General features: G+C 38.3%; 1 protein-coding gene across 1 annotated transcript in view; it reads right to left on the bottom strand.

Moving 5' to 3' along the window:
* LOC112510812 overlaps window positions 1-9,316 on the bottom strand; it is a 23,318-nt gene extending 14,002 nt beyond the window's left edge. The window contains exons 1-9 of the mRNA XM_025116161.1: window positions 6,431-9,316; window positions 6,217-6,345; window positions 5,934-6,116; window positions 5,794-5,846; window positions 5,389-5,701; window positions 5,140-5,224; window positions 4,859-5,044; window positions 4,676-4,751; window positions 1,135-1,393 (exon numbers count right to left, since the gene is read on the bottom strand). Of these exons, the coding sequence (XP_024971929.1) occupies window positions 1,135-1,393; window positions 4,676-4,751; window positions 4,859-5,044; window positions 5,140-5,224; window positions 5,389-5,701; window positions 5,794-5,846; window positions 5,934-6,116; window positions 6,217-6,345; window positions 6,431-9,121 (3,975 nt within the window). The 5' untranslated portion in view covers window positions 9,122-9,316. The remainder of the gene's footprint in view (window positions 1-1,134; window positions 1,394-4,675; window positions 4,752-4,858; window positions 5,045-5,139; window positions 5,225-5,388; window positions 5,702-5,793; window positions 5,847-5,933; window positions 6,117-6,216; window positions 6,346-6,430) is intronic.
* Window positions 9,317-12,820: the final 3,504 nt, after the last annotated feature.

The following is a 12,820-nucleotide window of genomic DNA, read 5'->3' as shown; positions in this document are numbered from 1 at the left end:
TTTTATTTTGTTTTTTTAGTAATTTTTATATGTTTTACTATAAATATATTATATTATTATATTTAATAACTTTTATATTTGTTTTATTTTGTTTTTTTAATTTCTTAATTAATTATCTATATGTTTTTTAGTTACTCAATCTAAGTAATTCGAGGGAATAGATGATAGTGATTAACTGATTATGGAGATGATGGATTAATGACGTAGCTATGCAGTCTATGTTTCCTGTCTTGAGACTTAGAATAAGTAGGTTTATAGAATTTTGGCCTTTGTAGTTTGAAATAACTCTGCCACTTCTAGTTGTTGACTATCACATGTTTCTTCATGCAGACAGTGAAGATCCAGTATCATTACATCATCCCCAGCACCCCATCCTTTAACCAACGAATTCAGTGATATGTTTGCCTTTGGTAATTGTGGTAAATGTTACCATGTGCCTGAAACTTCATGCGAAGACTTCTCTAATTTACCTTCATATCTCCCAGAGTCTTGAGCCAAAGCATTTCGAGTATAACATACGTACTCCCAAGTTCTAAGGGTAAGAAATTTGCCCTTATTTCACTCTCGACAACAATAGTTCGACATCTCGACACACTCTGTTGCCCTTAACCACTTGCCCAATTCCCACCCTTACTACAGAAGGTGTATTCGAAGTTGGTCCATCATCACTTTCGAAACGAAGTTGTGGAATGCCCCACAATCGATGAAAATGATTACTTCTTCTTGATTGATTTTCCCTTTAACCTTCATGGTTCGAGGGGACGACAATCCAATGACTAAGTTCAAGGACAATTCTACAACTTGTTCCTCTTCTCTCCCCTAGCAATCGTTATTGATGTTGATACTTTCCAGCTCCTACAATTCACCGTCCGTAGGTTCGTCTTAAACTAGTAACAACATTAATTCTTTGTTCTTACACTTATGCCCAGCCTTATATTTCTCATTACATTTAAAAACAGAGCCCCTTATGGTTTTCCCGTAATTCCGCCTCAGACAGTCTTCGGGCAGTATGGGAGGAGGTTTTAGTCGTGTATGAAGGTGTGGTTGTTGTTGCCTTGTTTGCAATAGTTGTGTAGTTATTAAGAGTTGTCTTAAATGAATTACCTGTAGCTCCCAAGGTTAGTTTGTACATACTATTGTGGCCTTGTATCCTCCAGCAACTTGAGTGTTATGATCTTCCACCAATTGAGCTATCTCAATTCTCATCAGGCCTTGGGGCCTCATCAATCTCATTTCTGCTTGAACTGTCGTCTTCAAACTGTTCACGAAGTTCCGTTCCAACACTTTCTCTGGTAAATCTAGCAAGGTTGCTGCAAGGATCTCGAATGAATGACGGTACTCCCTTATAGTACCCTCTTGCTTCAGCGCCGATAATTGTTCCCAACTTGATCCTCTAATTGTCAATCGGAATCAAGCAATCAACTAATTAACAATGGTTTCAGCTCCTCCCATCTTATCACACCACTGAAACCAAGCCAATGCCTCTCCTTCCATGCATATTCCTGCCGTCACCACCTTCTCAATTTCTTCAAATCATTGTAATGCAAAATACCTTTCTGCTCGAAACACCCGGCCATCTTGGATCGTCCCCCTTAAATACGGGTAACTCTACCCTTCTCAACCCCAATCACCGGCAAATAGCCCATTGGTGGTGGTTTTCGAGCCTCCACTTCCGCCACACAGTGTCGCTATTGGAATTGGTATTTCCAAACCCTCGTTGTGTTTCCGAACTCTCTCGATCCAGTAGTATGGACGGAATTGGTTGTTGATCCAGGATCCAACTGACTTTGCTTGTGGGCCGTCGATTCCAATTTCATCAATGCCTAAATTCTACGTTTCAAGCCATGCATACATTTCGAATCGCCAACATCTTGATTGCAAAATCATCTACATACTAAGCTTCATCTATTGCAGGTTTCTCTCCACCGATTCTAGCTTTTTTCCATTGTTTGCACTGTTTCTTCTAGGGAATCAATCCTCTTACTTTGGTTTTTGGGAACCATGGTAGATCGACACGGCTTGATACCAAAATGATAAGATCTCAACCGGAAACTGTATTAAATGTTCAAAATGAAAGGAATTACAAACTACTGGATTCGAGAGCCAGTTATCTCCCAAAACGTAATTGATAACTGAATTTTAACATACATCCTGATTGTGCTCCACCACACCTTTGTTATGTATTGGTCCCTCCACCTTCTTTCGAAAGTAATTCAAAACAATTGCTATATTGCCCTTATACTTTCTTCTCTCCTTTAGTTTTCTTTCTCGAGTATACCTTCACTAACGGAGGCTAATCATATACATCAGGTGGATGATATTTGAACAAGTTGGCAATGTTGAATGGTGGAGAGTACCAGCATGGCAGCATAGTCTATGAGTGGGGCCAACAAGAATGAAACGGTTGGCCTCTAAAAAATGTGACAACTAAGAAATACAGATAGTATCGATCACACCAATTCACAAGAGTAAGAAGGCCTTATTCGAGATTCAAAATAGATTTAATAACCATAGGAGAGATCAATGAAGCCCTTGTTCCTACCCAAAATCAAATGAGCAGAGTGAAGTTGTCAGGTAAAATTTTGTCGAGGCAATACAAAAATCGTGATCATTATAACCTGAAGAAAGTACTATGAAACAAAGGAATCAGGCAACTGGTAAGTTAACTTCATTACTTCTCATAATTTGTTTCTAGTCCTGTTTGCGCTCACAAAGGAGAAATATTCACCATCTATTTCAAGCACTTTGAGCATACCACCTTTATTGAACAAAGACAAGTGACAATGGCAAAGCATAATTTAACTCCTTCAGTTTAGAGCTAAGGTACATGCATCAATTGTCTCACTAAGACCATGAAAGAATGTGAAGCTTTCAGAGCACTTTTCCTTATATTTTACTTTCACGCAAGCCAATAATCTATATTATAATATAAGAGCGCCACACAAACAGAAGCTAAGTTCAAAATTTTATCACTCACCACCGGAGAACTATAAATTGGCTAGGAACCAACATCTTAAAATCATAGAATTGCATAGAACTAGCTCAATAGCCAGGATTTTACAAAGCCACGGTTCAATTCTTCATAGTGGACTAGTATATAAAATTATGCCAACTTAACCGGAGTTGTTTAATGCTCTAGACCTTATCCATATTTAAATGGAAATAAGAAAAGGGACTTAACAAAAGGTAAAGTGGTCCACTGTTCATCCCAGTATGTTAAAGGTGCGCTTGGTATCCAGACAGGATAGGACAGAACAGCACAGCTATTCAGCGGTTGGTAAGACAGAACTGGACAGGACAGATAAAAGGACCAATTTACCCCTAATTAGTTGTTTATATATTTTTATATATTTAGATTAATTTATGTAATTTATTAAATTATAATAAAACAAATATTTTTATAACAAAATATACCATTAGAATGTTTTGGTCGAGACGATTAAAAAATGCCACCAATATAAATAAAAAATTGTGTAGTTTCCAATTTTTATTTTAGACCTTTTCACATATTATATTTTATTACTAATATTTAATAAATTACATAAATTAATTAAAATATAAACATCGTATAAAAATTACATTTTGAGGACACTAAAATGAAAGTTCAAAGAGCATAAAATACAATAGATAAAATTTAAAGAATGAATAAAATGTAAAAGAGGGAGGCATATTGATGTTTTAGAAGAGAATTATGTTTTTATATTGAGGCTATATTGGTAACATATAGATCTGTTCCACCGTGTTCCATGGGTGGGGGTGGAATACGCTTGTTCCACTGTGTTCCACATAAAAGTCCTACCAAACATGGAACAACGATTTCTATTATATTATGTTATGTCCTATCCAGTGTACCAAAAGCACCCTGACTGAACACATTTGGGGGTTCATATATTTATTGAGAACGGAAAGCCCAGCCCATATTAAGACCCCCATAGTTCAGTTTAAGGAAGCTAAACTGCACAGCATCACAGGTTCACAGCCACAAGCAAAAAAGGATGGTTATGTGGTTTTCAAACTTATAGCAACCCAGGCACCTTTATCTTGGTACGCAAGCGGATCATTTCAAGAAACTGTGGCCAGGTAGATTTGAACTTCATGAGCTCATGCCTTCTAATTGCCACTTAAACATTATACTATATCCGTCACCATGACAAAATGCTGATGGGCAGAATTCTTTTTTAAGTTCTAGAGTTGTTCCAAGTTTCAAGTTATGCAAGATACCTTCTTTAGGAAGAACAATCTTTGTCTCTTAAAGCATGTGTCACATGGAGAGAGAGTAACGGCAGACTCTACCATTAAGACATGAGTTATGTGATGTCCATGATTCAAATTGTCACTAATTGAGGTGCATTTCATATTTAATGGTTCTTGGAATTTTTCTCTAGTGGGGTCACTCACATTTGCATAAGATATGAAAAGTTGTTCGCGAGCAGGTTTTCGTACCGGCCATACAAAAAAGATAGGAGGTCTAGCCGCCAATTAAAGTGAATTCGGCTGATTCAACCATTGCATCAGGCCTACATCCAGGGGTTGCAAACAGATTTTTTCAAGTAACAAGCATACACAGAGCCTTGCTATCTTTGTATGCATGTGGTTCTTGTAGGTTGAAGCCTCGACCATTTTTTGTTGTCCAGTTCTGGGTATGCCGTTGGCACTACTATATAACTTCCATTACTTGGCAAACAATGCCATTTGCACAAGAAGGGGGCGAAGAGAAGAAAAAAGAAAAGACACCATAAAGTACAACGCAACTAAAAAGAATCACAACAGCTAAGTAACCACCAATGGATACCGAAACCAAGAAAGTAACAGATTTAAGACAAGCAAGATAGGTGTCAAAATTACAGGAGGCACTTACTGATATCATCTTTGAGGCCATCCTTGTGTGTAACTTGACCAACTTCAATATTTTCCATCTCTAATGACACAGGTTGCTGCTTCCCATCAATTAATTTGGTGGCATTTTTTTGGCGCCTACTTCTTCTTCCTGTTTTCTGATCAGAAAGCAAAACACCATCTTCTGCAATCCCTCCATGAAATAAGGCTGCACAAGGGGAAATAACAATAGGTTACGGCCTAACTAGTACCACTGCTAAACATTACTTAAATACGTATGTTTATAATGATTGTAATCAATACCAGTCCTCCGTGGGGCTCCTTCTCTGTCCTTGTCAGACAAACCCTCAAGTTTGCTCAGAAGTCCATTACTCTGCTTCAGTGGTTCCTAGAAGAAAAAGTATCCAAGTCACCTTGTATTGAAGCAAATTCTTTTTACCTCAAAAGTTTAAGCATTCAAATGCTATCACAAGTCTTAGCTGCATCGAATATAAGAAGGCAGCATTAACATGCACCCACTCAACTCATATTTAACAACACAAGGATGCTCACCTGCCTAGGAGGTCTTAATTCATTGTCAGTATGATTATCAATGTTATGCTTCACATAGACTGCTGGAGTTTCTATTGGTACTTTCCTCATCGGTGTCACATCTGGATTATTTTTAAGTTGCTCTGCAAGATGTTTTTGTTTCGCCTCATTCTCAATCCGTCTTTGGTATTCCAAAGTTTCTTCAAGCTTTCTTTCCTCAGCTTCAAGCTCATTTTTTCTACGTCTCGCCTCATCTTTCAGCTGACTAAAAGCATCCTCAATTTCAGCAACAGTTTCTGACTGATGTCCATCAACAGCAAGTGGAGAAGAGATGCTGAGCAACAGGTATTGCAAAAACATCAAAACAAGGAGAATAAAAAGTAGCCCTATTTTCTGAACATCAAAGCATGTGAAGGAAGCACATACGCCTTTTCTGAATTCGCATGGGCTAATACATGTGCCTCACTATTGTTTGTAGCCTGCAAATATACAGGATTATTAGCACTGCACACAAGCATTCCAATCATATTCTAATAGAACATTAATGATACTCATTTATTTCAGACCTTAGAATCCTTTATCTTTCTGTACTCCCTGTTCTTTCTTTTGTCCTTAAGCTTATCATTAAATTGCTTTGAGTTATCTACAGTTCCTTTTTTAGAGTCTAGAGCAAGTTCTGCTAGGAAAGCTTCTCTGGCAGCATCTGATTTCTCTGTGGCATCTTTCTCTGCTAAATCTTCTAGGAGTGCCTAAAGGAAGAACAAAAAAGGGGATAAAATCTAATTTTAGGGGCATACATGGTAATAGTCAAAAGTAACTCATAAATGGTGTAGCAAGTTATATACGAACCCGCAAGAAAGACTTTACTAGAGGCACAACTATGAGTCCAAAATCATGCACAGATACAGGAGTGAGCTTAGCTTCCAACTGCTGCATTCCGGTTACAGTTCGCATGATTCTCGCATCAATTTTGCTGAGCTGCATCTCCAGAAAATGAGATGACAGTGGAGATACTGCACATAAGGTTTCTATACAAATTACATATCTCCATAATCAAACTAACCTCAATGGACAATTGTTCTTTCTGCTTCTGGATTGCAACTTCTATGCAAGAGTCCACTTGATGTAGATAGTCCTTCGCCCTCCAATCAACATCTTCACCAGATTCTAAGTCACATAGATGAGAATTCACACCGCTATACGTCTCCTCAAACCCAAACTGGTTAACATTCAAAGATTCAGCTTCTTTTAAAACATTTGCCAAGGCATCCACCTTGAACTTATTGACAGGTAGTGTACTATCATTTCCACGTCCTGTAAGCTCTTCATGTCGCTTCCTCAACACAAATTCATAACTTCGATGTGCAGATTCTGTGGCATGCTCCCTTTTCTTACCTTCTTTTAGACAGAGATCTTCCACTTGCTGCAAAGCTTCCTCATAGCTTGTATGCTCTAACTTTCTTTCACATAACCCATGGAGATGGCTAAATTCTTTTTCCAGCACCTGTAGAATCTCGATTCCTTGATGCACCCTCTCCTCTCTGGAGCGCATCCAGAATGTCAGCTGTTCCCCACTTGTGGGACCAGAAAATATCCATGACAATAAAGAATCAGCGTCATATTTTAACCCATTTTCAGAGCTAACACTAGTAACTGCAATTGCACCGGCTGCAGGAGTATCTTGACAAGTGTCTGCACTGATCTTGCAAGGAGGAAGACACAAGTCCAACAAGAGACATGATCCATCTTCATTAAAAACTATCTTCTCGGACATTTCAATAGCTAGGGTGGACCTATTCAACTCTTCCACAACATTACCTTTCTCTGAATACCTACTTAGTCCACATGCATGAGATAGTTCTTGCAAGAATTTGAGCACTTTCCTAAGTTCTGGTGCTCCCAGAAAGCATATACAAATGGGTGACTGATCCACACCGCAGTTAAGAAGCCGAGAATGCAACTCCTCGACTGCAAACTGTATAACCTTAGTAAGGTGACTAGCTGCAAGGTACTTGTGTTTAATAAGCAACTGGAATGACGATTGTATTTTTTCAAGTAGCTTTGTCCTTTCAATGTCTTCAGCCAATGGCCAGCTATCAGGATGGAAAAACCCCTTGAAAACTTGGTTTTGATCACATTCTCTGGTTACACCAGGGATCTTAGTATACTCCCTGCACTCCACGTTGGGATCATTGCAAGGATTCTCATATTTCTCTAGTCCAGATGACGAATCCCACACATCATCGGAGCAGTAATTGGAAGTGAAACAATCATCCAATAACTCAGTGTTGTTCTTTGGATGTGGTCTATCAACAAAGTTGGCAGCTAGTGAATTTGACTGCATTTCGACCATTCTGACTGCAGCGTCGACATCAAGTGCTTTCCAAGGAAATGTTAGAATCATTTCAGTCCACTCATTGTCTACAGTTGGAGGCAACATTTCCTGCAAATTGGGCAATAGGCTACCCATGTGTTCATGTACAACATGCTGCATGTGCAATTCAGGATCTGGAAATTTCTCATTGCATCGGCAACACATCCAAAATTTCCAACTGTTATTAGCTCGACCAAAGGATAAAGCTTCCGAAATGACTTCATATGGCAACCCATCTTTTAGTGATCTAAAATGGGCCTTAATATCTGATATTCCTATCTTGAGCAAGTCCTTCTTTGAATCCAAACTCATGGACTTCCAATAAGGATGAACACAATTTTTTCTCTCAGCAGAGGATACATTCCTCCTCACCTTTGCACTCTTCCTCCGTTCACCCGCACGCTGGCCAGATCCAGAAGAAACTTCTGAACCCTTATCCCCATCAGCTTGGGATTGAGATGACTCTAACTTCTGTTGCAACAGCCTTGCTGCAGCCACTTTAACTTCAATCTCCTTCTTCCGTTCCTCGTCTGTCTTGCTTGCCTTCTTAATTTCATTTGGCCTTCTTGCTTGAACTAACCTTACATCCATTGGGTCATCAGGAACCCTCCTAAGAGGAATGAGTCTAAACTTTTCCTCCCCATTTCCTAAATTCTTCATCCAAGATGAAATAGAGGCAATGTTGGACTTCTGAACCAAGGACCGGAGCTCATTCTGCACATGCCCAATCCTCGCATCACCTGTGGAAATTTTCTGCTGGCTCTCATCCTGCAAACTCTCTTTTCCTGGATCAACCGGATTCTCAACAGCCAAAGCCCGTTCACACTCTTGCACCACCTCTTCATAATCCTTCCCTTCATTAGCCGATTCATACAACAAATTTGCATAAAAATGGGCAAACTCAATTGAATTGGGCGACAACATCACTGCCTTCTTAGCCGAGTCAACTGCGTTCTTCAAATGCCTCTGCTTTGCATTGGGGTCATCAATGATGGAAGCAACCTTAACACATATAGTCCCTTGCACCCTATGAATCAGCGCCAGGTGAGTCGAATTCTCATGTTTCCCACACATCTCTTTCATCAGGCGTAGGGCTTTCTTATGGTTCCCCCGTCTGAGCGCAGTTAAGGCTTTCTCACACTCAACTTTTACAGTAGAGTAACCATCCGATTCAATCGCTAAAGGAACTTCATTCTTTCGTTGTACTAATTGAACAGATGAAGAATCCACACTTAAATTCTGTTCCGTAGAGAGTGAGCTAACCTCAACACCATCGCCGCCATCGTTACCGATTGGAGACAAAGGCGGGGGCGGAGGAGTATTAACAGCAGCAGTCACCGTCTTGGAGCGAGTAACGAAGTTCCGCTTCTTATGCCCCATGTATATACGTGTATCCAGCAGTTTAATTCAAAGAAAAAATCGGCCCTGATTTCATATGCATAGAGATATAGGGATAGGATATAGATACGGAGAGAGAAAGATGAGACTTACTTCAGAAGGGATACAAGAAACCGGCAAGTGTTTGAGTTCAAATCTCAAGGTTTCCGGCAACGGTGGTGGTTGGTGGTGTTGCAGCACACCCTTCGGCGTCTTGTGTATGAAGAGACTGATTCGCATTCTCTCTCTATCAAAGCCCATGTCTCCCTATATACATAACTCTTGCATACAAATTTCCTCATTGAACCATGAACCAATTTCTCAATTTGAGCCCTCAAGATTTATGTTTTGTCGAATTATCCCTTCAACTTTGAAACTTCTACCCGATAAGATGGTTTCAAGTTTGGTCAAATTTTATTACAATTTACCTCTAAGGCATCAAAATGATAAAATTTAAAACTCAGCATAAAATGAAATAACTTGAACAGGTAATCCAGGCACACGGAGGTTGTTTACATGTGAACATGATATATGCAAAAGTGTGTACAAACAAACACACACAAAAAAACATCAAAACATAAGTTAGGATGAAAGGTTACATAAAAAAGGAAACACCAAACATAAAGCATAGGACAAACAACTTCAATTATAGGAAGAAAATCTAATTAGTAGTGAGACGTCGGTACGRAGTTGCTACAAAAAAGGTCAACGAGGGGTGGGGGTAATAAAATGGTTGTGCTTCCAATGCCAATAAAAAGTAACTCATCCAATGGAACCCAGAAAAAAAAAGTACTTATTGGAGTAGTCAGCCCAGTAGAGGTTTTCTTAGCGAAAAAAGTCTATTCATGGATGAATTAGGGAGAAGCAAAACGAAATTAGGATTTGGCCGAAAAAGAAGAAATGCTATGAGATTGATGTGTAGCAAGCAAGTCACATAAGTAAAATTAATAGCACACAAGTAAGGTAGGAAAGAAAAACTAAGGAAATAATGTAATGGTTGTAAGGCCCTCGTAACCTACCTAACTGCCATAATTCTCCCTTCTCTTTGTCTCACTCCAAATTCCCCTCCTACATATATGTGAAAATCTCTACTCATAGTTTGTTAACCCATAGTTTTGTGTCTCTAGTAGCTTCCGTTAGAAGTCGTGTCTTTGGAAATGACTAAGGCCTCCATGTCTGCCTTATTATAGCTTTTTTGATTCGCCGGGTATGCCGGCTAAGAGAATCGCTTCTCGCTTTGTTTGCAAGAGTATAAGCAAGCCGTAGCATTTTGACCCTATATGAGATAGAACTCTTTCAATTCATGAGAGAAAGTGCTTTAGTAGCGATTTCCCTGTTCTAGTGCAATACGTAAGGAGAAGCACGAGCGGAGCGGTCTGGCTAAACGTGCATTCCAAATCCTACTTGACTTGCCCCTCCGTGTCACTCCCTTGACCGTCATGCTCTTTGCACTCCTCACCAAGGTCAGACTTTTACCTCCTGCGTAGATACCCAAACCACCATAACCTTTGTTATCTTAGTGTTAGGACTGAAAAATCATTATTAATTGTATTCGTCTTGAAAGTTAAATATAGTCTATAATTGTAAAAGTCAGCGTGTTTAACTTTTCTTATAGGAGTTTGACTTTGACTATGTTTAGTAGGTTTGACCATATAAATAGGTAGTTTGTCTTTGTAATTGAATAGAAGAGAGCTTATTTGTAAAATACTTTATGTAATAAGAGGTTTGACCAGAATTGTAAAGATTGACTTTTCCTCTCAATGTTCTTGATGTTCTTGAATGCAATATCTTAATCTGCCATTGTTGTGAAGTAAATTGAAGATTGATCAGTGATTTTAGGGACTCACAATTGGTATCAAAGCGGTTTGCAAGAAATCAGATGAAGAAATAAGAGATAAGTGAAGAATTTATTTTCTGATTTTTTTTTGTTCTTAGTGTTCTTTATTTTTTTTCTTTCTGTTTGATCCGATTTTTTTTAAAATATTGTGTTTTTTGTGTTAAAAACAGGATCAAAATGCTCGAAATTGAATTGTGAATCTTTGTTATTCACAAACTTTTGTGATTTGATCATTTTAAATCAAGATTTAATCGGATTTTGTGTTTTTAGATTTTTTTGTGTTCTTGATTTTTTTTCTTTAAACCAGTGTTTTGGTCACCGCTGAGGTAGTCCGGTAGGAGTTTTACACATGTGACACGAAGTGGTCACCGCTGAGGTAGTCCGACATAAGTTCTACACATGTGGGGTTTAGTCCCACCGCTGAGGTAGTTCGTAAGTATGCTCTACACATGTGGTTCGCTACCACCTCTGAGGTAGTTCGTGGGGCGTTGAAAATTGTTCAGGTTTAGTAGTGGCTCAACAAATTTATATCATGTGTATGACGTTGTTTTATTTTAAGATATTGCTCATAAATTTATAATTGAGATTGCTGCATTTGAAATCACAAATCATTTTGTGCATATAAAACATGTGAACTCACCAACTCTTGTAGTTGACACTTGTTTTGACGTGCTTTTTYARGGGTAAGAAAGGCTTATGGTGACACTTAAAAGAAGCCGTGTCACAATCATCACCTTCAAAAATTTCTTTTGTGTTTAATTTACAAACTTGTATTTGGGATTGTATACTTTGGTTATGATGTATTTAAATTTTAAAATGTATGGTTGTGTTATTTATACACTATTGCTATGAGACTCTACCTGCCATACCTTGCGTTTCCGCTTTAGCGAGGTGTGACAGTTTTTGATCCATTTTTTTTTAAAGTTTTTCTGTTTTTGTGTTTTTGATAGGTTTTAATCTGGTTTTAATTTTGAGTTTCTTATTTTTGTTGTTAAACCGTTCAATTCAAAAAGCCCAATCAAATTTTTTTGGCCCATCTTTGTTCATCCGGTTTAGATACCCATCAAACTAAACCGTTCAACTAAGCCGTACACATTGTTCTTATTCCTAAATCGAAGATGTACGAAGCATAAGCAATGACCGGAGTTTGTTCATCAAATTCATTCTTGAGCGGTGTAAGAGTTGAGCGGATAAGAGGTACACCGTAGAAGCCTTGACCGGTTTGTTCCTAAATCGAAGGATTGTTCGGTTTGTTTTCATCGCATCAATCGGCTTAGTATAAACTGTAACATCAGTTACGCTCTTTAAATAAAAGAAACTATTTATCCAAATAAATATTTCCATAAAACAGTCTCCAAGCATATACGGGATATATGTTATAAATTTCCACCAAAAGACAAAATAACATAGTCTGCAAAAGACGATTTTCAGTACTATAAGTCGGATCCATAAAATACAATTATATATACTCAAAAGTATTATATACCTAGATCCGACTCAAACGATACTCGTACAGCAGATCTAAACCGTCTAATCCTTCACCTGGGCAGCTATCGGCTTTCCTGAAAAGAAAGTTCATTYTAAAAGATTAAGCCACAAGGCTTAGTGAGATTATACCAAAGCTTATATTTATATATATTATAAATACAAATCAAATCATAAACGAAGCAGAACAAAATAGTCGTTTAATTAAGAATTTGATCGAAAAATAATCTGATAAAATTGTCCAAAACACTGTACAACCAGAGGGCCGCTGGTCTATACAACCAGAGGACCGATGGATAAACAGAGGGTCGAAGAATCAATACAAGCAGAGGATTGGTGGATCAATACAACCAGAGGATCGATGGATCAATACAACCAGA

Source organism: Cynara cardunculus (assembly GCF_001531365.2).
Source record: "Cynara cardunculus var. scolymus isolate 2C chromosome LG 4, CcrdV1, whole genome shotgun sequence".
Classification (NCBI taxonomy): Eukaryota; Viridiplantae; Streptophyta; class Magnoliopsida; order Asterales; family Asteraceae; genus Cynara; species Cynara cardunculus.
Note: the sequence above shows the minus strand (reverse complement) of the source record. Positions and strands in the feature narration are given on the sequence as shown.